The 25,506-nt window shown below is 30.8% G+C and overlaps 1 protein-coding gene across 1 annotated transcript; it reads left to right on the top strand.

The window, feature by feature from the left end:
• Window positions 906-3,927, top strand: LOC109345130 (protein ODORANT1-like). The gene is made up of 3 exons (XM_019583943.1): window positions 906-1,184; window positions 1,817-1,946; window positions 3,189-3,927. The coding sequence occupies exons 1-3, from the start codon at window positions 1,052-1,054 to the stop codon at window positions 3,832-3,834; spliced, it is 909 nt and encodes a 302-aa protein (XP_019439488.1). The 5' UTR covers window positions 906-1,051; the 3' UTR covers window positions 3,835-3,927.

Raw genomic sequence — 25,506 nt, 5'->3', positions numbered from 1 at the left:
ATTACCTATATACCTGACTGAAATATCCAAATTTATCGCCATTAATTCAATACCCTATAATGCCAATTTTTTATTATCAACTTTACAATGTAAACGCTTATATTTATAGAAAAAGACCCAACACTCATTGATGAGAATAGACTAAACCCAAACAATTTTCATTCACAATGTCAAACATTTGAATATGATCGACGCTTTGATAACAATCTCAGCTCAAGACATTTTCAACTCAAATTTAAAAGAATAAGTGTAAGTTTATTTATAAAAAAACTACAAAACTTATCCAAAGAGAGTGACGCAAATTGTAATTTTATATTCATCAGAATCACACTTTTATAAGGGAATTGTCTAAAATAAAAGTGGAGACTTTTTTTTTTGATAAACAAAACAAGATTTGGTGCAGTGTTTCCAATTGTTTTCGGAATTTTATTTGTACTATTACTATTTTTGGTGAAGGTTTGAGTTAGTGGAGTATCTCACGCTTCAAACCCAAGCAAAGGAGGTCGATGAGGTGGTGCTTTCAGACGAAAGATGGAGCACGTGTGGGCCATGTTGGTTCCCTGATCCACACGTGTCAATGGTCACTAAACTAATGGTCACATTGTATGTCTCACAATGTATGACACTCTATATGCCATAAGTTATAATTGATTAAAAAATATTTAATAATTAAACTTGTAATTTAAATATATTTTTTCCACCGGTCATAACACATCACACATGAAATGATAAATATTGTAGGAAGTACTCTCCTAAACTAAGAACTCATAAAAGTACAAAGAAAGAAAAACCAAATTGAAAGAAATAAATAACGAAAATAAAACTAATGATAAAATGAAATAATGGCCTTTGAAGACTTTGGAGTTTATGGGGGGTTTTGTTTTATATAAATAAGTAGGTGATGGTGCTATATCCCACCTTGTAATGTGCATATATATTCTTAGGAACTCTTTAGTCTCTCTCTATCTATATCAATTTGAACCCTCTAGTGTTTGGGAGTATCATTTCCAATTAGACTTTGTAATTTGCATTTGTGTTTTGCTACACAAAAATGGGAAGACAACCTTGTTGTGACAAAGTTGGGTTGAAGAAGGGGCCATGGACTGCAGATGAGGATATGAAGCTTATCAATTTCATTCTCACTAATGGCCAATGTTGCTGGAGAGCTGTCCCTAAGCTAGCAGGTCTCTTTTTATTGTTACTTATTCCAGACTAATGATTTCGATCACAATTTTATCGTTAATTTGAAATAAATTTATTTAATTTTAAAAATAAATACACATTTCAGTCTCTCGTGTTTTTTTATATTACCAGTTTGATAATTCAAAAATTGAAACACTCGAAATGATCCCAAAAATTTCATCAAATCGGTCCTTAGTTTTAATTTATTGGTGATGAAGATAAATGAAAGTTGTAGAAATTAATGGTGGTATAAGGAGTTTCATGCTTCTACAAAATTTAGCATTGAAATTCTTAAAACTTATATTTGCGTTTTTTCCAATAAATTCAGATATTTTTTCCAACTAAGCTGCCTTAATGTTCCTCTATGTCCTTCTCATTTGCTTTCCATTCAAAGACAAGGAATGCTTCTAAACATGTTTAAGCATTTTAATTAAAACTTAGAAGAAGCAAGAAACATTAGAGTTCCTTATATTTTATTGTTTGGAGAAAGAGGAGGGTTATTAATTTATATTCTGCCTTATTAAGTCTAGTTAAGCTCCAAGTTTCATCTGCATTTTTTATTCAAATTGTCAGCAAAAAAAAATCCTTCAATTAATTTAAAGTACTTAACAATTCTATTTATGATTTCATGCAGGGTTGTTAAGGTGTGGGAAAAGTTGCAGGCTTAGGTGGACAAACTACCTAAGGCCAGACCTAAAAAGAGGTCTTCTATCAGAAGAGGAGGAGAAAATGGTCATTGAACTCCATGCTAAGCTTGGAAATAGGTTCTTTCCCTATTCATTCTCTTCCAAATTTCTATGTTTGTGTTTTGCATGCTATACTTGTTGAACCTTTTTACGTATTAAATATAAATGGTACATTGCTATTTTAATGTATTAGAGATTTAGGCTATGTTGGGTCTCAGAAGTTGATTTTAACAGAAGTGAAGATCTCTTAATGACAGCAGTACCACTAAATCAAATTATCGTTTCTATAATTCAATGTCCCTCAAGTTGTACTTTTTTTATTCATCACAAAGAAAGAAGACATAAAAATTGCAAGCAAAGTCTTATCTTTCTTAATTATTTTTTCACATAAACAAATCTGTAATGATTACAGTTCTTTAAAGTTGACTGCATATGGGAATCATTAATACAGAAAAGTAAATGCTGGCAAAGTTTGTCTTTCCAGCAAAATTTATTGATTTTGTTACTTTAGGACCGGAGCATTCGTCCCAATTGGTGTCAGCTTATATATTGTCATTCGAATAAAAGAATTTTTTAAAAATAAAAATTAATATTTTGATTGATTTGAAATAGAAAATAATATATCATTTAAAATATATGATTTATATTCCTAACTTTTATGACATTTTAGATATATTTCCTAGTAGTTGTAAAGTAATTTTCCTTTTCAAATGCTCTCAATACTCACCATCGACCATATGATGTATTTTTTTCTTAGAGAAATAATGATCACTATTTCCATTTCAAAAGATAATAATCACTATTTTACTTTTTTGATTACATGTGTTTTTTTCCAGTGTTATAAGAACTGGATCATACTGAACAGTTCGACTAATTTGATCACTGACCGGACTTGAAAATGACTTTGATTTACTGTTATAATTGAGTGACGGTTGTACCACTTTGAACCGGGAAAATTCCAGTCTTATTATGTTAAACCTGGTTAAACCAGATTAACTTGAGAAGTAAACCGGACAATTCACTTAAAAATTAAAAAATGAAACATTACTCTAATATTTTGTTTTACTCTAGTCCAAAAAAAAAAGATGAAAATACGTTACTTCAATGTAATTATATATGATTATTAATTATATAAAAGTTTACATTTGTATATATTATATATTTATAGATAAAAATTATTAATTATGTATAAAATCGTCCGGTCATACCAAAAGGTCTAACTGTTTAAACCTAATACGAGACCTCTTCTGATTTGTTGTCCGGCTCGGGTTTCACAATATTGGTTTTTTTTTTCTTCATTTCATTATTATTATTTTACAGATGGTCTAAGATTGCTTCTCATCTTCCTGGAAGAACTGATAATGAGATCAAGAATCAATGGAATACTCACATAAAGAAAAATCTCAAGAAAATGGGAATTGACCCTATTACCCACAAGCCAATCTCTAATGCAAATGACCAAACTCAAACCCAACCAGAACAACAGACACAACAACCATTGAAAGAACAACATCAGCAACAATCTTCAACTGAGTCATCAACTATCATTGATGCTATAGAAGAAGACAAAACAATTACACCCTTATTTGACTCAATGGAGATAATGAATGAGTTCTGCATAGATGAAGTTCCAATAATAGAACCCAATAAGATTCTAGTTCCATATGCTCCATCCACTTCAACTAGTACAACATCTTCATCTTCTTCAAATTCAACAAACTTTATTGAAGACTTTCTGCTCCAAGATTTTGAGTTGTCTCATAAGCATAATGAAAATGATATTATAAATAGCATTGACAACAACAATAGCAGCATGGCATTGTGGGATGAAGACTTTATGAGAAGTTGGGATTTGCTGATAAAGGATGATGATGATGATAGCAGAAAGCAAGTGTTTGATTGCTCTCTTAGTCAGTATCAAAGAATTGTCATGGATTCAGAATCTTGGGACTATGGGTTGTTTTGATTTGGAATTTTTTAAGGCTTGCTTGTACTTTTCTTGTACATTGTTGAAATAAGATAAACATCAAATGATGAACTGAAGATTATTCCAACTTTTGTTTAGTTTTAAACACTTCTTTTCTCCACACAATATAATTCACCGAGTCATGAAGAGTGAATAGGGAAATCTGTAATTCTGTACGTGGTAGTGCAAACGTGATGGTTTTTTTTTATAAGCAAAAATATGTATTAAATAAGCACAAGGGGTACTAACTCTATACAAGGAGAAATCATAGAATGGTCGTTTTAGTGAAAATAGATATACAACTTTTAGAATTGTTACACCAATTAACAAACTCCAAAGACGAATGCGCAATCTTTGCTTAAAACCAACACTAAGATCTAGTCTGAATCAAATTTATGATTTGAACAAAACTCACAGTCTTATCTGAAAATATTAAATTATTTCTCATAATCCAGATAAACTACATAACAGTAAACTATAACATCCTCCACATCTTTCCTTTCCCCTTAGGACCAAGAGCATCATGGATATTGAAGGATTCAATAATAGATGAAGGGTTTGGCACATACAAATAATAAACACCTTAATTTTCTGTTTCTTGTGTACATCATGGCATTCTTACTTGGTTATACTGGAATTTTATAGTCCATGTTATCATGTAATTGAAATCTGATCTTATTTATGAAGTTATTGTTCTAGAATCTAGATGTTCTTGGGGCAATCCTCAAACATTGTTTTAAAGTAATTATCGATGTACACTGACATTTGTGTCAAACCTAAATTATCCTTTGTGCACGCGGAAATGGGCATTGGACTATTGGAGTGTGAAATTGAAATTGAACATTATAATTTTAATTATAGTAAATTATGTTCACACCCTTCATTCATGTTTGAACAGACACATATCACCTCTAATTAAAAATGACAAAATGGACATCGTTAGCAGGCGCGTCTGCATAGCCCATATTTTTTGTGGGTAGGGCATGCAAATTTTGTCCATTTGTTGGTTTTGCCCTGTTGGTTTTGCCTGCCAAGCTCGCAGACATTTTCATTGAGCAATGCGAGTGGCCCACAAACAATATTTAAGGAAAATTAAGAAAACTTCAAATAAGTTATTATGTAATGTGATTTTTAATCCCTAAAAAATTGTATTATAATGTGATTTGATCAACTTCATATAAAATATCAAAGTTTTTGTTAATTTTTTATCTTTAACTATTTTATTTTATTTATTATATGATTTTTAAATTTTTTTAATTATTCAACAATGTTCGCGGGTCGCCCGCAAGCCCATTATCTCATTTTAAAACGGGCAGGACATTGAATTTTGTCTATTAAGCCAGTGCGGGTATGCTCAGTCCGCTTAAATTATTGCGAGCACGGGCTAAACGGATCGAGCCCTTTTTGCCATGTCTACCCCTAATTATATATATATTACACTGATTAACCCCTGTAGAAGATATACATGTAATTTCCTAAATAAAAAATACCGATAAATGTAATTAAGTCAAACAAAATATAGTATATTGTGAATAAAAATTCAAATAGAATAAGAGTTGTTCCTAAAAAAATGTACTAAAAAAGTAGTATCAGAGTCAATATTTGTTCATTATTTTTAGTTCATTACAAATTGTACCAATAATTCTAAGAAATTATTTAAATCACTCTTATATTATATGTTAACTAACCAAAATAATGAATGGAGACATTGATGTTTATACTAATTGGATTTGTCTTTACAATATATCATATTTTTGTTTAACTTAATTACGTTCGTCACCATTTTTTGTTGAAGAAATTAACTTATTTCTCCTATAGAGGTAGTGAGTTTAATGTATGCATATAATTAGGAGTGACTTGTGTAAGTTTAAAAAAATGATGATTTATATGATTTCACTAAAACTCATAGGTGATAACTTATTTAGAATTAGAATCATAATTATAATAAGTAATTTCATAGTTGGTATCTTTTGAAGAACTCAAAACGATTCCACGGTCATGGCAACTACCATCACCTCGCCATAGTCGTTAACATCATCTCCCTCTAATGTTGCGATCACCATCATGACGACCCCCATCACTCACCATTGTCGTTGTCACCTATCACCAAGCTATCAATTCCACAACCTTCCATTGTTGTTGTCTCCCTCACAACATTCACCAGCCAACCATTATCGTTGCAACAACCATGCTCACCTTTAAGACTGATACGTACAACTATCGTCGTTGTTGAATTTGTCGCTTTTAGATTTAACATCGCTCAATTGAGTGAGCGTTCTGTAGTACTTGGACATTCGACAATGATTACTTAAGCAAGAGCGGTTAAATGTTTACTTTCTACATTACTTTTGAGACATTGTTGAATCTAACCCTACATTTTACTGCACTCACATAGACAACATCCGAAAGTACTATTGAATGACATTTTAAGCGATTTTGTTTTGCAATTTTGGCGTAATACTACCTAATAATAAGGTGGGATATTTAAGAAGATGAGAAAGCAAATTTATTAAAATGTTTAGACCTGACTCAATCCTAAAAACTAGTTTAGTGGGGGAGGATTGTTTTAAACCTTATAAAAAATGGCTTGGCCATATTCCCATTCAACTTAAGACTTATCTTAACACAACCCTACACAATAGGAAAACTAGAGCATAAAGTTCACATGATGAACATTTGTGGAGAGGGTCAAGCTCTATTAATATTATATTGGAATGTTTAGATCTAATTCAACCCGAAAAGCTAGCTTAATGGTGGAGATTATCTAAGTTTTATATGATCATATTATTATTCAATGAAATTATCTAGAATAAGTATGCTCCACATTAGAACTTGTAAAAAGCGAGAAAATCAATCATCTTTGTCCTTGTAATATAATTACACACTAATAAAAAGAGTTGAATAAATCACGGTTAGGTTCCAATTAATTTATGGTGGCTTGTACATATATATCACTTACACGTGGATCTCATTCTCCAATTGTGATACCTTTTTACTTGAAAATAATGATTGCATGCTGAATAACTGTTATTCCATAACAATGACTATTGTTGTCTGGTTTTCAGATTAAATTCCAGTCACATAATTATTGTATGTTTTCACTCTTCTCATCATTTTTTTTTCTTGTATACTACGAGAAAAATATATAAAAAATACCCTGTGTTGGTGCGACACAAGAAGGTGTCAACATACATGAAATGGACACTTAGTCACTTAGTGATTTCTCTTCTGTATTTTGTGCTGAATGCAAAGTTAGGAAGTTAAAGTAAGGTCCAATATATAACCTACACGTGAAAAGGGTGAGTCTATTATAATATATGTCTATCATAACATCACAGAAACATAAGCTGATATGGACAAATGGAGAGGCATGGGACCAAAAGCAATTGAGAGGCTGAGGAAGTGGATGAAAGCACTAGATTTGGCATGGTTTATTTGTTACAGGAAAACCCATATATATTTTTTAAGATGAAAAAGGGATAATCAAGAAGATGGAAAAAGTTAACGTGTTCAGTTTTAATTCCTAGGATACAGTAAGGAGAAGTCGATAATAAAGATGAGCGGTGGGTCACTTGTTTTTGAGCGCGTTGTTTTCACCATATGGCAATGATATGAAGGCGGCAGGTGGGACTGCTGACTGGGCTTATAAATATTCCTAGGTTGACAGACTTAATCAAACGACTGGTTAAAACACGTTAGTATGTCAAAATTCAGGTAAGACGTGGTTAAATTTGGTTAACTCCAAATAACAACAAAGCTAAACTAATAGCTTGTTTTATTATTTATTTTTTTGACAAGGATGGTAACCTAATACAACGAACCATAAAGTAACTATACATTAATAAATGATAAGGGGTGCTAACCTAATTCAACGAACTATAAAATTAAGAAGAGTATAAAATACAATTCAATAAGTTAATACACCAGTTAGCAAAAACACAATCTAATTTTCTATCTCTTGCACTAAACCAGACCCAAAATCTAACTAGATCCATAATAGCAATATAACTATACACTTTGTCATTAAACACTACCTCATTCCTCATCAACCATACAGACCACAGCCCAAAGATCCAACCTCCTTTTATTGGGACAGAGCTGAATATGCATCTTGAAAAAGTCACAACAGTCCTCGAAATCACAACTTGAACCCCAATCTAATTATAAAAACCTTTTCAAATATTAACAGCAAAAGGGGATAAAATAAAGAGGTGCTCAATTGATTCAGTGTCGATACCACACATTTTGCAGCGAACAAATGGATGCACAAAATTAACCACCCCACCATCCGCACCAAAACTGGATCTGCTAGACAGCACCGCGCCTACAGCACCAGGCGGAACAGCACCAGAAAACTACAGAGAACCAGCACCCTGCATCAATATAATTACTCAAATGGAGAGATATTATTCAATATAATTATACAATTATTAATTATGTATAAAATACATTTATTTATAATTGTTAGTTATATATATATCTTATGATCAAAAAGTGTAAGTAATTAAACTTTATATTTAACCCCTTCATGTTAAATGCACGGTTCATTGGGAAAGTACCCCAAAATTTGCACAGAATAAAATGAATAAAAATAGGTTTAAATAAAGATACAAAATAGTCCTCTTTAGTGGACTGATGATAATATGTCTTTATTTAGATATCATTTTATATCATAAGTTAATTAAAAAGTTTCATTAATTACAAAAATTATAAAAATATAAATTAATATTTTAATATTATTTTATAAAGTTTATTAATTTAAGATAGAAAAATTCTAAGATATAATATCTTTATCCTACATCTGGTATTTAAAAATAAATAGGACGGTTAACTCAAATGTATATCAATTTCATTGGAGGATTTAGTGGATATTGGGACTTGGGACCTTCATGTCTAGCTTAATGCCACCAAAGTACCATACCCTCTATCTCACATCCATTTATAATCATTATCTAAATGAATAAATAATCCAATGAGTACATTTTCACAAGTCATCATATTGATTTTAAAAGGCCTTAACCTTAAAACATGCCAATACTAGTATAGTATAATTTTTTTATCACTTTCATGCATTACATGTTTGGGTAGTATTGGCCTATTAGGTGTCACAATACTAATGTATATGTCAATATAAAGATTTATATAAACGTACTATATCATCCATATTTCATTTGAATTATTTTTTTGAAGAGTTGATAAGAATTAAATATGTATGATGGATAATACAATGATCACAATATATAAAACTTATACATTTTCAGAAGATATATTTTTTTCTCATTCGTAATTCCATACACGACTTGTGAATTCGTCATGCTTTGGTCATTGACAATGTCACATTTCCTTTTAGTACTAGAAGTGATGGCAAAATTTGCATACTACCTTACTCTCTTATATGACTTGCACCACTTGTGAATGACTTGAGCAACATATTCTAGCTTGACGCAACAATAATTGTCATATTTGTTTAGTTGGAAAGACATTTTGGTATATTCTTTGTCTATCTAACAAATCTCATAAAAAGAAAAATAAGAACAATTTGTTTTGGTTTGTGGTTTGTAAACAATTAGAATTCCAAGTTTAAAAAGTCCAAAAAGGGAGGTTTATGAATCAAATTTATAGGGAATATGGATTTACTCAATTGTATTTGGATAAAACTACCATTGCCGTGGAATCCTTAGGTCCACACCCACTACCATTAGACGCGTAAATGTGAATGTGATTTCAGAGTATATTTGTGGAGCATATGAAATTGAAGGTTGGACATGGTGATGGTCTAGTAATGGTAATGGGCGAGTTTGCACATATTTAAACCCAAATCCGAACCCGAACCTGAACTCAACGGGTTGAAAATATAGATATCGTTCCCGAATCCGTCGGGTTTCGGGTAACTCAATAACCGAAAAAAACCCGAAAATTATATATGTACTAAGGAAAGTATGATATCATTTTCTTTCATTTTTCTCTAGCCTTTCTATTTTCTCTTGTATTATTTCATTTCTTTTATGTTTGAAGATACAATAGTATGTAAAGTAAAATTAGAAATTAAAAGTAATAGACACATGATAGAAATTTCAATTTTAAATTGAATTATATTACTTTGGGGCGGGTTCGGGTTAGAGTCTTTGTTCTACCAAACTCAAACACAAAAATTAAACCCGGGTAAAACCCGAAGCCAATCACATCATATTTTTCCCGTTAATTTCGGGTTCGGTTCGGGCAGTATCCACGAGTTCAATTTTCATTGACATCTCTAGATGGGTCCAAAAAGTGGAGTAATAAATGGTTCAGTTTTTCGGGCTATGCCGACTCACCAACAACTAAAGGAAGGAAGCGGTAATTCAAATTGTGGATCGTATCATATGATACGGTCACAATGGTGTGGTTATAGTGATGGCTGCAACGCATTAAACTGCAATTGCTATGTGACACCGAATTAGATACGGACGTACCAAGTCGTAGAGCAACAACATTTGGCAGCATCAAATTTAAAAATAATTTTTAAATAATAAAATATTTCACTTCACAAAGACTAAAATTCACATTGCAATGATCCCAATTTAAAACACCATGAACAAAGGTCACCATTTTATCCAGAAACTTTATTTTAAATCCACAAAAAGTAAAAAGAGAAAAAATGAGCATAATTACATTCAGCCACTTTTTTCCAATTTTTATTTATGTATATATCTATACCCATCACTTTAGATAACTATGACGATGATTGATGAGTATTAAAAAACTCTTTCCATATTTGATTTGATTATCTATATATGTCAATGCCACATATCCAGTTTTATACAAAGTTATAGTAAACCTTATCTTCTTCAGCTACATTATGGCTTCTATACATTGTTCTGAGAGGTGCCAACTTAGGTGTGCCATTTTTGGGCACGGGGCTTAGGAATTGAATATGAGGGCCAGACATTATGTTTTGGAGGGTACCCATCCATGATATGTTCCAATTTAAATAATACATTTCTTGTTTGCAGCAATATACGTAATGAATTTCATTTGGCTTTGCAATTTAGCCTATAATTAGGTTTGCTTTTTAAGTTGCTTTCAATATATTTTCAACACGAGAAAATATTTTGAAAGAATTGATAGAAAAAGCTTAGTGTCTTTCCAGCAAGAAAGACTATTGGGTGATTTTGTTGCAATAAATTAAAAACTATAAACAAAGCGTTAGTTTAGTAGTGTAAGATTATGCTAGATCCCGAAGGTTGATAGTTCAATTCCAGGAAGTGACACTTGTTATAATGGACAACCACAAATCCCGAAAAGGATTAGCTCCTTACCCAAAAGATGAGTAAATACCTTTAGTACCAAAAAAAATAAATTAAAAACTAGTACAAATTATGTTAAAGACTTAGCACTACCCATTCAAGAATTTGCTCAATACTATTAAGTAGGGGTGAGCATGGGTGAGGTTGGGTTGGGACATGTTAAGGTTTGTCCTTACCCGACCCTAAATATTGGTCAGGTCATTTTTTTGAGCCTGGATCCAATCCTAGACCCGATCCTGAATATCGACTGAGTTAGCCTTTAAACTCGATTCTAAATATTGATCGAATCTATTTTTTGAATCTGAACTCGGCCCAAGACTTGATCCTATTTAAACTCAATCATAATTAGGTTGTATCGTGTTGAGTGAGCAGATCTGATCTTACTCAACGCTACTATTAAGTAAAAGGATTTTTATAATGTGTTCAGGGGCATAATTTTAGAGGGGGGAAACAAACTTTCATAAAAATAATATGTTTTTAGGATACGTGTCAGTACTTTAATAATATTTGCATTAATAGATGTACTAATAGTTACAACCACATTTACATTATTAATAACACATTTATAGTTTTAAAGTAAATAAATTTATTTTAAATTATTGATATATATGAGTGAGATCATTTATCTCATACGATATAACAACTTTTCTGATATTGGTAGGGATAGCAAGGGTGTGGGTAATGTTTTCTCGTTCCCAAACCTGTAATATTTGTAAGTACCTGTGCATGTAGTGGATATTTACGAGTACTCAACGAATTTTTAATTTTAATTATATGTTTATATAACTTATAATAGTTAATACGTAAAACTAAGTATTATATTAATAATATTATATATATTAGATAAATTTATGACCATAGTCAAATAAGTGTAATTTATTAGGAAATAATAATAACATATATGATATATAAGTTTAAAACAATAATAAATATATAAAAAAGTTTAATTAAAAACTAAATATATAAATTTGCGGGTATCCATAAGGCGTATATCATAAAACCCGTTCTCACCATAAGTTATTTTTGCGAATATCCGTTGTGAGTATTTCCATGGATATCTATGGGTCAGGTTTTTTGTCATCTGTAGATATTGGGGCTTCGAAGAATCAATTTTAGAAGTGGTAGACCAAGAATTTAATATTAAATTCGAGAAAATTCCACGATTCGATCATTCTGAGTAATCATTACCAAAACTCACAAGTTTAAACCAAACTAGTTTATATAGTGAGTGGAGCGTAATGGATGATGGAAAAAGGTAAAGGGAAAATAAAAAATATATACTAATTAAACAGAGAAAAGAAAGCTATTCTTTGTTAAATTTGCTCTTTATGAATTAAAAAACAAATTAAATAATGATATATTTAAGAGATTGAGAAGTTTATTGTTTAATTTTTTAATAAATGTATTTTTATAGTTTCTTAAACATTGCCTTAAAATTAAAACCCATTCAAAACATTATTGTCTTTTATCCAAGATAACAAAAAAGGCCACAGCTTATCTCAACTGTCAATGTAAAGTACCATCTTGTTACAAAATATGAAGAAATAATGGTCCATTTATTCACTAAAATAAACAGTTTATTAATAGACAACATATATTTTTTATCGGTGAATATTAGTATATTAGTATTTGTTGTGTAGAAGATTTGAACCTTCAATTTTTTCCACTTCATTCTTTCTCCCTAACCATCAAATAACTTTATAAACAATATATATTAATTTAATCAAATAAGTACAACATTAATAAGAAAGTAAATACTAATCATTGACTAAAACAAGACCACTATATTAATTAATCACATGGCTGGAGTCAGAGTCAAAAAATTTAAACATTGGTGATAGAATTAACCAATTGGAAGTGCAAAGCTGGCAAAATAATATAATATTTATAAGTTAAATTGTATATCTACCATTCATATCTTATTATCATTGAGTCTAAAATAAAAGTAATATAAATGAATGATGAATGATACACTAACTGTATATAAATTTACATTAATATGCATATTTTATATACCAATGAGTTTCAAATCGTATATATAGAGCATTGTGGCCAGTTTTCTCTTCTCTTTTAGAGCATTGTTATTATAGCTTGCAACAATTATAAATGACACAAAATAATACTTATTATACTGACTACCAATGTCGGTTCTCGAAATTCTCACATCACAATTTGGTTGTTTGTGCCAATTCTTAGTGCCACTGAAAGAAATGGGAGAAGTTTGCCAAAAAATACGAGTGAAAAATAAAAAGTTGAATGAAAGTATATTCAACTTGGGGCAAGTTATAATGAGACTTGAGATTTGTTTTTTTCCAAGTTTTTCATTGTGGGGCTTGAGAGTTGTTTTTTTCCTAAAACTCTTCTACATAGGACTTAAGAGTTTTTTAAATTTCACATCTAAAAGTTTCCACCGATGGTTTTTAATAAACCATGTTCCAACATAACATACAAGGTTGGACATTTTGTTTTAGGGTCAAGTAGTGAAATGTCAAACTTTGAATTGGGCCTAGACTATGCTCCGAATGATATATCTCAACTCAATGGTCCTAATAACGTGTTCATGAGTTATATTGAACTAGTTCATTAGCAATTTAATCAAATGATTGTTTAAGTTGACAAAGGATCTTGGTCAGACTTAGTATAGCCTGTGTCACTGAATCGGACAATTTCCTTAAAATAAAATAAAAACAATTTTTAGAATGAGAAAAATATAGTTTTTAACCACGCTGGTAATTTGGAAGAGTGGAAGGAAACGATGTGAGAGAGCGAGGATTCCACATCTAATGGATATGGAAGAAAAATACATTTTTTATTGAAGAAGAAACATGCTCAGTTACTCTATTTGATTTAGGTTTTTTGAACTAACTATAATGTGTAGTTTGACTGGTTATTTACTGGGAAAGGGTCATTGAACATGTGTTTTTTTATAGGCGGGTGTTTTTTATTATATAATTATAGGAGAAGGATTCACTTACCTTGGTAAGTTTTGTAAAATTAATCCTCATCCTAGTCATAAATTCTAGGAAAATTCAATAGTGTGAATTAATGAGTATAGTCTGAATTAGTGAGTCTAAACCATTATATATCCTTAAAATTGGTGGCTAGAATGAGAAATAACTTTAAAAAATTTACCATTGAGGTAAGTGGATCCTCACTTATAATTATAATCACATTTGATGTAGTATCTTTCCGACGAATAATTTAACCGTTTAAACCTTATATATTTTGGATAAGGATCCTCATTTTACTATTAGTTTTAAGGAGAAAGATGTGTCATTATATCTTTCTTGAATAGACATGAGTCTAACTCATACATTTAGACTGTGGTTTTATGACACTACTTTCAGGTTTTGTGAACCCAAAAGAGGTGTAACGTTTAATTTTCCTTCTTGATACATGGGGTGGACAAGCCCAAAGGAAAAGAGAAAGCTATTGAAAGCTATGAATTGAATTACAAAGCTCTTTCGTCTAGAATCTAGATGGAATCAACCTCCTAAGGTGAGTACCTCTACGAGAAATGTTTGGGTATGCACGTGATCACCAGGTGAGATTCTTTTGTTAAGTCTTTTCCTTTAGGTTTATTATACAAATGGAAAGTAGCCATGCATCATTTTTATGGATGAGATTGATGCCATTTTCAGTGAGGGAACAAGTGCAGATCGTGAAATTCAGAGAACACTCACTGATGGAGTTGCTTAATCAACTTGATGGATTTGATACTTCGTAAAGTTTATTTTACTTAACATTCCCATTTAACTTAAATTTAGCCTGTATATTAAGTACAACACATATTTTACATTTGTTGATGGCGACTTTTACTTATTTTCAGATCTTGAATTTTTACTGATGTCGTAAACTTCCTCAGATACAATTGCCAAAGTGTGTCAAATGAATAGTAATATGTTCACAAATGAATTCTGGACTGCCCATCAATATTAATGATGCTGTAAAATTGAACTTCCTCGTAAAGTGAATATGCATGCTAAGTGTTGGTTTATATGCTTGATTGAAGTTGTTTGGTATCTGGTTCTACTATGGCTCTCATGGATTGGATTAGTTTACAATTATATTGATTATGTAGGCTTTGGTTCATTGTTTATAGCTTTTTCTACTTTATTTTACCTTTGAAATCTGTTAGGGAAGTTACTTAACCAACTACTATAAATAGTAAGTTGTGAACTCTTGTATGATACTCATTCATTTCAATGTTCTTTGTTTAAGTATAATGCATAAATAATGTACATATATTTTATAACGTCAATAAATCATGTATTAAACCATTATATTTTTTTCATTCATATAGTTGCAATATTAACATTGGTTTTTGAGTGTATATGTAGAATAGTAACAATTATAAATATGTTTGTATAAACATTTATTTGTTGAAAGTATGATTATATAAAATATTTGATTCTAAAATAACTCAATAAATAAAATTCAAATTGTATTGGATAATATCTCACTTCTATATTCTCTACATAAAATTATAAATATAAGGACTTATTTTTGCATTACATTTTTTGTGATTACGTTTATAAGTATCATATAAAATCATAAGGATTATTTAGCATATCTATTGAATGCTTATGTTTTATTTTAGATTAATGTTCATTGTGTATAAATATTTGAATATGTTTTTAGCATTCAAATATTGTATAATTAAATGATATTTATGTGATTATGTTTTAACTAATAATCATTGTATGAAAATAACTCAAAAATTAAAAACACATTAAGTTAGGATTTGATGGATATTTTTTTTATGATAATTTTAATAAAAAAATAATAAAAAGATTCTAATAATTGATTTGTTATTCTTATATATTCCTAATTAAAATACATATATTTTCCATGAATATATCTACCATTGTTATCTTTTAATTAAATAATATAATGATAGGAATTAAATACATGTGACATGTGTATTCGCATGGCTAAAAACACACATGTTATCCGTACATTCGCATTACTAAGAAATCACATGTTACCCATGTATTCGCATAGTTAAAACGCACTATTAATGTTAATAATACTTTTTTTAGTAATTTCAAAATATGAAATAGCCTTAATGAAATTTGTTACTTGAAATAACATTGATGAAAGAAGAATGATCATTTCCTTCAATAATGATGTCATTAGTGGTATGATTCTGCTTCCACGAGAATTGATAATAGAATTATTATGAGAATTATAGTTATTGCTATTAATGCTAATAATATCCTCATTGGTAACATGTTTTTGGTCGCCTGGATTTTTAATTTTGTGGGTTACCTTAAAATTAGGCATTAAAGTTGAAATCAAATTATTCTCTTGGCCGTTGCCTAGGAGGAAAACAGATTAACATCTCCCAATTTAATTTAATTAATATTGACATGTTGTTTCTTAGAAACCTTCTTTCTAGTAACAGTCAACCAATTACCATAAACCTATAATTACTCTTGAACAAAATACTTGTCATTTTTTGCTCACCCATTGAATTCACGTTTACTGCCTCACTTGTAATGGACGTAATAGTTTTCACTTTTCCACCAGATTCGTCAGCCATTATTAATCTAAAATAAGAATATACTCACAATTGATTTCTTATTTTTAAATGCGATTGCTTTGTATATTTAAATAATACAATAATATTAAGTAATATATATTCAAAAAATAAGGATCTCATCCGTTATATTATTTAAGGATGAATTATTTAATGTCATTTAATAGATAATAAATTATTATAGTAACTAATATATATTAAAAATTATTATAATGATTGATTATATTATTTCTTCATTAGTTATAAATAAAATAACTAAGTATTTAGAGTAAATTACACTGGCACCCCCTGAGTTTTAGTGAAATTACATAAACCACCCCTCACTTTTTTAAACTTACACAAACCTCCCCTAGTTTTGTACTTTCATTACACTGACCACCCCTGTATAAGAAATAAGTGTAATCTTTTAAACAAAAAATGTGATAAATGCAATCAAGTTAAACAAAACATGATATATTGTGTAGACAAGTCTAAATAATATACAAATCAATTAATCATAACTAATAATTGTTGATCATAAATACTTGAGTAAATTACACTAGCACCCCCTGAGTTTTAGTGAAATTACACAAACCACCCCTCACTTTTCTAAACTTACACAAACCTCTCATAGTTTTATACTTTTATTACACTGATCACCTCTGTATAATAAATAAGTGTAATTTTTTGTTTAAAAAATTACACTTATTTATTATACAGAGGTGATCAGTGTAATAAAAGTATAAAACTATGAGAGGTTTGTGTAAGTTTAGAAAAGTGAGGGGTGGTTTGTGTAATTTCACTAAAACTCAGGGGGTGCTAGTGTAATTTACTCAAGTATTTATGATCAACAATTATTAGTTATGATTATGCAAATTTATCTCATAATGAGAATTGCTTAAATTACTCATATATGGAAATGCAAAAAATCCAGAATAATTTTACATTAAAAATGAATTACAACAAACCTATAATAAAAATAAAGATATTATTTTCACTCATATAGTAATGGTAAATTCTAATCATTATATTATAGAAGATGAGTTTTTCTTCTACAAATGTTGAAACAAATAACACGATCAACTCACAATTCCTGTACACTCACATAGTAATTGCTATGTCTAATATATCTATCAACAAATACAATAATTAAAAGAATAGAAAATCATATAGTAACGGTAACCTCTAATCATTATATTCTAGGAGATGAGTTCTTCTTCTACAAATGCTAAAACAAATAGCACAGCCAACCCATAATTCTTGTACACTCACATAGTAATTGCAATCTCTAATATATGTGTGTGTGTATATATATATATATATATCAACAAAGACAATAATTAAAAGAATAGAAAACCATACATGTGAGTGAGTTTGAGATTTGAAGATGATAGATTTGTTAAATAAAATATGTGAAATTTATATGATGAAGAAATTATATCCACCACAAATAAAGAAAAAATTAAAAGAATATAAAATAAAATCATACATGTGAGTAGGTTGTAAGAGTTAAAGATGATAAACTTGTTGATCACAATTTGAGAAATACTATAAAATATATCTACTGACTACCAACAAAAACATAAATTAAAAGAATAGAAAATCATACATATGAAATAAAAAATTTAAATAGTATAAAGTATATCTACCAACAAAGACAGTAATTGAAAGAATATAAAATCATACTTGTGAGTAAGTTTGAGAGTCGAAGATAATAGATTTGTTGAATAAAATATATGAAATTTATATGATGAAAAAATTATATCTAACACAGATGAATTTTTTTGAAAGAGTATAAAAATAAAATCATACCTCTAAGCTAGTTTGAGAGTTGAAGATCATAAATTTGTTGAACAAAATTTGATAATAGTATAAAGTATATCTACCAATAAAGACAGAAATTAAAAGAATAGAAAATCATACATGTGAGAAGAATAGAAAATCATTTCCAAGGATGATGTCGACGATCTATCCACAAGTCAAAGGACAATAATTCTCACCTTGATCTTCTAAATATCTTTCACAGCATTAATCTCTTCAATGGAATTGACTCTATGTGCCATATTCTGTAACTGTATCTAAGGAAGGGAGGGATGAATAAGCATGAAAATAAAATGGAATTTGTGGAAATTAAAAGTTAATATTTTAAAAGCTAGCAATTATCATTATCATTATTAGAATTCAATATTTTGAAAATTTTAATTTTTTCCTATACAAGTATTATGCATGTTAACTTTTGTAGGCAATTGTTAATTTAACCACGTTAACTTTTGGAAAGTTTAGTATTTGAAGCATTTAATATTTTGAACACGTTATGTATTCAAATTATAATAATAATAAACATTTAATATTTTGAACATGTTATGTATTCAGATTGTAATAATAATGTGTAATAATAATATTGTAAATCATTTTGAATTATTGATAGCTAACAGGTTAACAATAGCCAAATATTAAATGATTTATGCAAAATATTATCTAACCACACAATATGCAATTGTTAATTTAACAACGTTAACTTTTGAAAGTTTAATATTTAAAGCATTTACACATGTTATGTACTCTAAATTGTAATAATAATGTAAATCATTTTGAATTATTGATAGTTAACTTTTTTATAGCCAAAATATTAAATGATTTATGCAAAATATTATTTAACCAAGTTAACTTTTTGGAAGTTTAATATTATGTATTAAGATTATAATAATAATGTAAATCATTTTGAATTATTGATAGTTAACTTTTTTATAGCCAAAATATTAAATGATTTATGCAAAATATTATTTAACCAAGTTAACTTTTTGGAAGTTTAATATTATGTATTAAGATTATAATAATAATGTAAATCATTTTGAGTTATTGATAGTTAACACATTAACAATATTGGAAGTTTAATATTTGAAGCATTTACACACGTTAAGTATTCAGATTATAACAATAATGTGTAATAATAATAATAATAATAATGTAAATTATTTTGTGGGCATGAATTTTGGAGGGAAATAGATTCAATGAGGTCATGACACATGTCATAGATGATGTGACAATTCAATGAGGTGATGACACATGTATGTGAATGAGGTTTTTTTTGTTAAATAGTAAATAGATGTCTTCATACATTTCCAAATTTCTCTTTTCTCTGGATTCTACGATGGTATCAGAGCAAATTTTGTTCTGATTCGTCTTCTCCTCTTCTCACCTTCGCGATTCTCCTCCTCTTCTTCTTCTTCTTCTCTCTATCGTGATTTGGAAATCTCTCTTCATTGAATCAATTCCTCTTCTACATCACTCCTCTTTCTTCTGATTATAAAGGAAATGGTGAATCAGAGCTTCAAAGACTATAATGTGAATCCTTCTAATCCCTACTTTCTTCATTCTAATGAAAATCCTGCATTGATTCTGGTTTCTCCTCCTCTCAATGGCAAGAATTACCACTCTTGGTCCAGAGATATGAAATTAGCTCTTCAATCCAAGAACAAGTTGAAATTCATAGATAGATCTTTGATTCAACCACCACTGGCGCATCCTCTTCATGAGCAATGGATCAGATGCAATACTATGGTATTGTCCTGGTTGCAACATTCTGTTGAAGAAACAATTGTGAAATTCATTCTTTGGATCGATGAGGTTGCTGAAGCATGGAAGGATCTCCATGACAGATATTCACAAGGAGATGTATTTCGTATAGTTGAGCTTCACAAAGAATTTTATAGAATGACTCAAGGTAATCAATCAACTTTTGATTACTTTACTCAATTCAAGACTGTTTGGGAGGAAATTGATAATTATAGAGTCATAGGTCATTGTAACTGTGCTAATCCCTATACTTGTGGATTAATTAACTTAGTTAAGATGCATAAGGAACAAGATTATGTGATACGATTCCTTAAAGGATTGAATGACCAATATTCACAAGTTAGGTCTCAAATTATGCTTATAGAGCCTCTTCCTAACATTAGCAAGGTGTTTTCCATGTTGATACAACAAGAGAGGCAGTTTAATGTTTATATTCTCTCTAATTTAAAGGCATTGGTTGTTCATTCACAATGAAGTCCTCAGTTCAGATCCTTCAGTGGAAACAAAGGTAGAGTAGGTAATTCCTTCAGGGGGGAAAGGTAGGATACCTTATAATGGTGCATCCAAAGGAAATGGATACATGTTTTCTGAAACATTGATATCCCATTAGTCATCATTACAAAACAGGAAGGTCAGCCAATGCTGCTAATAGCTTTCCAATAGAAATTGACCATGGTCAAGATGGTTCATGCTATCAGAATGATGACACTTATGTTGATAAGGGAAATAAGAGTCATGGTTTCACTGATGACCAAGTAAGGTCCATTTTGTTATTGCTTGAGCAGAACAAGATTGACACTAGCAAGATCAACTCTGTAATCTCTAATGGTGCAACAATTATTAATACTGCATTGCCCTCAACAACAACAGATAATAAATGATTGGATTGGTTAACTAATACTAGAGCTACTGACCACATTGCTTATGATTTGAATAGCTTTAGTAGCCAAAGATCTATTTCACCTGTTATGATTACCTTGCCTAATGGAAGTAAAGTTAGTACATCTATTTGTGACAATATAATTCTGTCTGATTCTCTTATCATACATGATGTCTTGTATGTTTCTAACATCCATGTCAATCTAGTGTTTGTCCATAAGTTGATTCAGTCACTAAAATGTCATCTAATCTTTCATCTCAACTCTTGTACCATTGTGCAGAGTATTTCCAAGAAGGTGATTGGTACAACTAGCCTAAAACAAGGGTTGTTTGTCATCAATCTCCTGCATAAAGCACATTCTTCCATTTTTGTCTCACACCCATCTTCTAGTCACACTAATGAGTTCAATCTATGGCATCTCAGACTTGACCATGCTCCATCATCTCTGATGAAGAAATTGTCTAGTCATTTTTCTTTTATTCCCTTATGTAATGAAACACATATTCCTTGTGATGCCTATCATACTTCTAGACAAAAGAGGTTACCTTTTTGTAATAACAATACTCATTCTAATAAAAGTTTTCAGTTGTTACATGCTGATATATGGGACCCTATTCAACCACTTCTCTTTTTTGTCACAATTATTTCCTTACTTTAGTTGGCGACTTTACAAGATTTACTTGGGTAATCCTAATGAAAAACAAGAGTGAAACCAGACAGCATATCACCAATTTTTTTAATTTTGTTGAAACTCAATTCAATACTAAATTACAATCTCTTAGGAGTGATAATGGAGTTGAGTTCTTGATGCATGATTTCTTCTCTTCTAAGGGAATCTTGCATCAAAGATCTTGTGTGGCCACACCCCAACAAAATGGGGTGGTTGAAAGGAAACACCAACATATTCTCAATGTTGCTAGAGCCATTTTCTTTCAATCTCATTTACCCTCCACTCTTTGGAATTTTTCTACACAACATGTTGTCCATATAATCAATAGATTGCTTAGTCCTCTATTGAAAAACTCAAGTCCATATTAGCTTCTTTATGGCTCATTACCTACTTTAGAGTCATTAGAGGTCTTTGGTTATCTAGCTTATGCTAGCACCCATGCTGCAGGGAGGGGTAAACTTGACCCAAGGGCTAGAAAGTGTATGTTTCTAGGTTACAAAGATGGCACTAATGGCTTTATCCTTTATGACTTGGTGTCTAATGAGATCTTCTTATCTAGGGATGTTGTGTTCTACGAAGTTGTCTTCCCTCTGTCCATTTCCTCATCTAGTCCTCTAAACCATTCACCCGAGTCTCCCTCTTCTGTCCCTCTAGTTATTGGTCACACTTCTCTTGAGTCAAACACAATCCCTCCACCTGAGTCAAACACTTTTTCTGAGTCAAACACATCTTTTGAGTCTCAATCTCCCTCTACACTTGAGTCACACACAACTCCTTCTTCAAGTGTCCTTCCTCCTAGACAGTCCACTAGACAGAGAAGACCACCTTCTCATCTGTGAGATTATCATTGTACCATTGCTCATGCTGTTGCTCATCCCAAACATTCCTCACTCAAGGTCCTCTATCCCATGTCCTCTGTTCTGTACTATTCTAGATGTTTATCTGATTATAAAAAGTTTTGTCTCACCATATCTAGTGCTCCTGATCCCACAACTTATAAGCAGACTGCTAAATTGAGTCATTGGAGAGAAGCTATAGATGTTGAGTTATTAGCCTTGAGTCAAAACAACACTTGGTCTCTAGTTTCCCTTCCACCTGAGAAGGTTCCTATAGGCTGCAAATGGGTGTATAAAACCAATGTTCATGCTAATGGGACTCTTGAGAGGCATAAGACCAAGTTAGTTGCTAAGGGCTACACTCAATTGGAAGGTGTGGATTTTTTGACACCTTTTCCCATGTGGTCAAAATCACCACAGTTAGGACTATTTTGGGTCTGGCTACTATTAAAGGTTGGTTCTTGGAACAACTTGATATGAACAATGAATTTCTCCATGGAGATTTGCATGAAGATGTATATCTGTCACCTCCTATAGGCCTCTCTCTTGACAATCCTCATCATGTTTGCAAGCTCCATAAATCCCTTTATGGTTTGAAACAAGCAAGCAGAGAATGGCACACCACTCTTTCTACTGCCTTGATCTCCTTAGGATATTCCCACCTACAAGCAGATCAAGCTCTTTTCACTAAGTCTGCTCCTACTTCCTTCACTCACATCTTGGTGTATGTGGATGATATGGTCTTGTCGCGCCCTGATTTTCGGTCGAACACCGGTCACACGACTGATTTGGAGTCGTCGCCACGTTTTTGCGGTCAAAACGTAGAAAACCCTTTCGACGCCCAAATATTGGAAAGACTTGGCCTTAGAACTAGATCTCGGGAATCGGTTACGAATCGGGGAAGATGTTAGCACCCCGTTCGCCCGTTATCAAACGGTACCTACAATAATCGCATGGAACTAGATATACCCTAAAGCTTGTTAAATCAATTAATTATTTACAGAAAAAAAGTTGTTGTTTTTATTTTTGTGTCTAACAAGAGTTCGTCCTACTCCTACGTATCCCCGGGTGCAATAGGGAAATCAAGATTGACGTAGTTCTTAAGTAGAAAACATTTGTGTGTTGATTGATTTTAGTTAATGAAAAGTGGTTCAACTTATATCATCTTATCCATATTAGTGAGAAAGAAGAGGTAGTACGACAGTCACTCACCGCTTTCTTACTAACATGATAATAAAAAAGGGACTCAAATTGTCAGTTGATAAGGTTAAGGAGAGAGATACAACTTTGTCCTACATCACTTTACCCATTTTGAATAAAAGAAGAGGCAGTACGACAACCGCTCACCGCTTTTTATTAAAAAAGATAATGAGATAAGGACTTGATGTATATTGTCTTATCCTTATTAGAGAGAAAGAAGAGGCAATACGACAACCGCTTACCGCTTTCCTGCTAACATGATAATAACATAATACTCAAGTTGATACTCTTTCTCTAACCTTAGCATTTAAAAAATATTTTTCTCTTATTTGATTAATTTTATGAAAACTTTATTATTTCAAAGGTTTACATCATAAAATACTAATGATTGTAGCTCTTGATTATTTCAAAGATTCATGTCATAAAATATTAATGATTCTGAATTTCGATTATTTCAAAAACTCATATCATACCATATTAATGATTGTGACTCTCGATTATTTCAAAAACTCATATCATACCGTATTAATGATTGCGACTCTTAATTCAAATATTAAGTATAATTTCAAAAAAGGAGTATCTTATTTATTGATGGTTCAAATAAATATGACATATTAATTATTGACGGCTTTTTTATATTGACAAGAAACGACATTAATGAATAATTGATTACTTTATTTTGAAATTTGTCAAGAATGAATCTTTTATTAAAAGTTAGGGTAAGACTTTAGAAGATAAGGACGACACTGACCATCTACCGCCAATCTCATTATCCTAGAAAGAAGAGGTAGTACGACAACCACTCACCGCTTTCTATTCGAAGGGAAAAGAAGATATGGTTCGGTTCGTTCACCGATCTCCCAAATTCTTACTCAAACTCTAGAAAATTTTAAGAGTTTTAATTTATTTAATAAAATTTATCCTAAAACTCTTAAGTATATAACACAAGTTTTTAACACTTTTTTTTATGACATAAACTCATATAAAAACCTATATATAATACAAATAACAAACCATAAGACATACAAAAATAATAATAAAATAACTTGAAACATAAACAGTAACCAGACACCAATTTAACAAATATATATATTGTGTAAGTGAAGGTCCAGCAACTTAAATAATAAATTAATACATAGATAATTTAATTAAGCACAAATAAAGTAAATGATAATAATATTAATAAATATACAACAAATAAAAAAAAGAGTAATGGAAAGGAAAATGTGTGAATGGAATTGATACAGAGGGGATGAAGACCCCTGACCATTGCCGTTCACGGCCAGGGGGTTTGCCAGACCCCGCGGTGGTTCGCGTGAGTGCCACAATGGCGCTGCACTGAGTAGTGGTGCTCTCCGCCAACTCCTCTACCTCTCTCAAATAAAATAAGTACATACAAACTATCCCTCGAATGCAGAAACTATCCCTCGAATGTAGAAGTATTATTAGGCTGAGTTTAAAATCCTTTCCATTTAGCATATGAATTTAAGTGTATATGAACATAGCAGTGTTAGTTAGGCATACGGCAATAAACTCTAACAAATAAAGAGAAGAAGATAGAGAATTAGAGTGAGTATAAAAACCTAATGGTATTGATTTGCTTAATGAAAGATGGTTCCAAGAGAAAAGATGATTCTTTACTCTTCAACTCCTTTTCTTTTTCTTTTCCCTCTCACTATCTCTCACCTTATCTTTCTCTTTCA

This window comes from Lupinus angustifolius, chromosome LG04 (assembly GCF_001865875.1).
Source record: "Lupinus angustifolius cultivar Tanjil chromosome LG04, LupAngTanjil_v1.0, whole genome shotgun sequence".
NCBI lineage: Eukaryota > Viridiplantae > Streptophyta > Magnoliopsida > Fabales > Fabaceae > Lupinus > Lupinus angustifolius.
The sequence above is the reverse complement of the archived record's forward strand: the minus strand, read 5'-3'. Positions and strand labels throughout refer to the sequence as shown.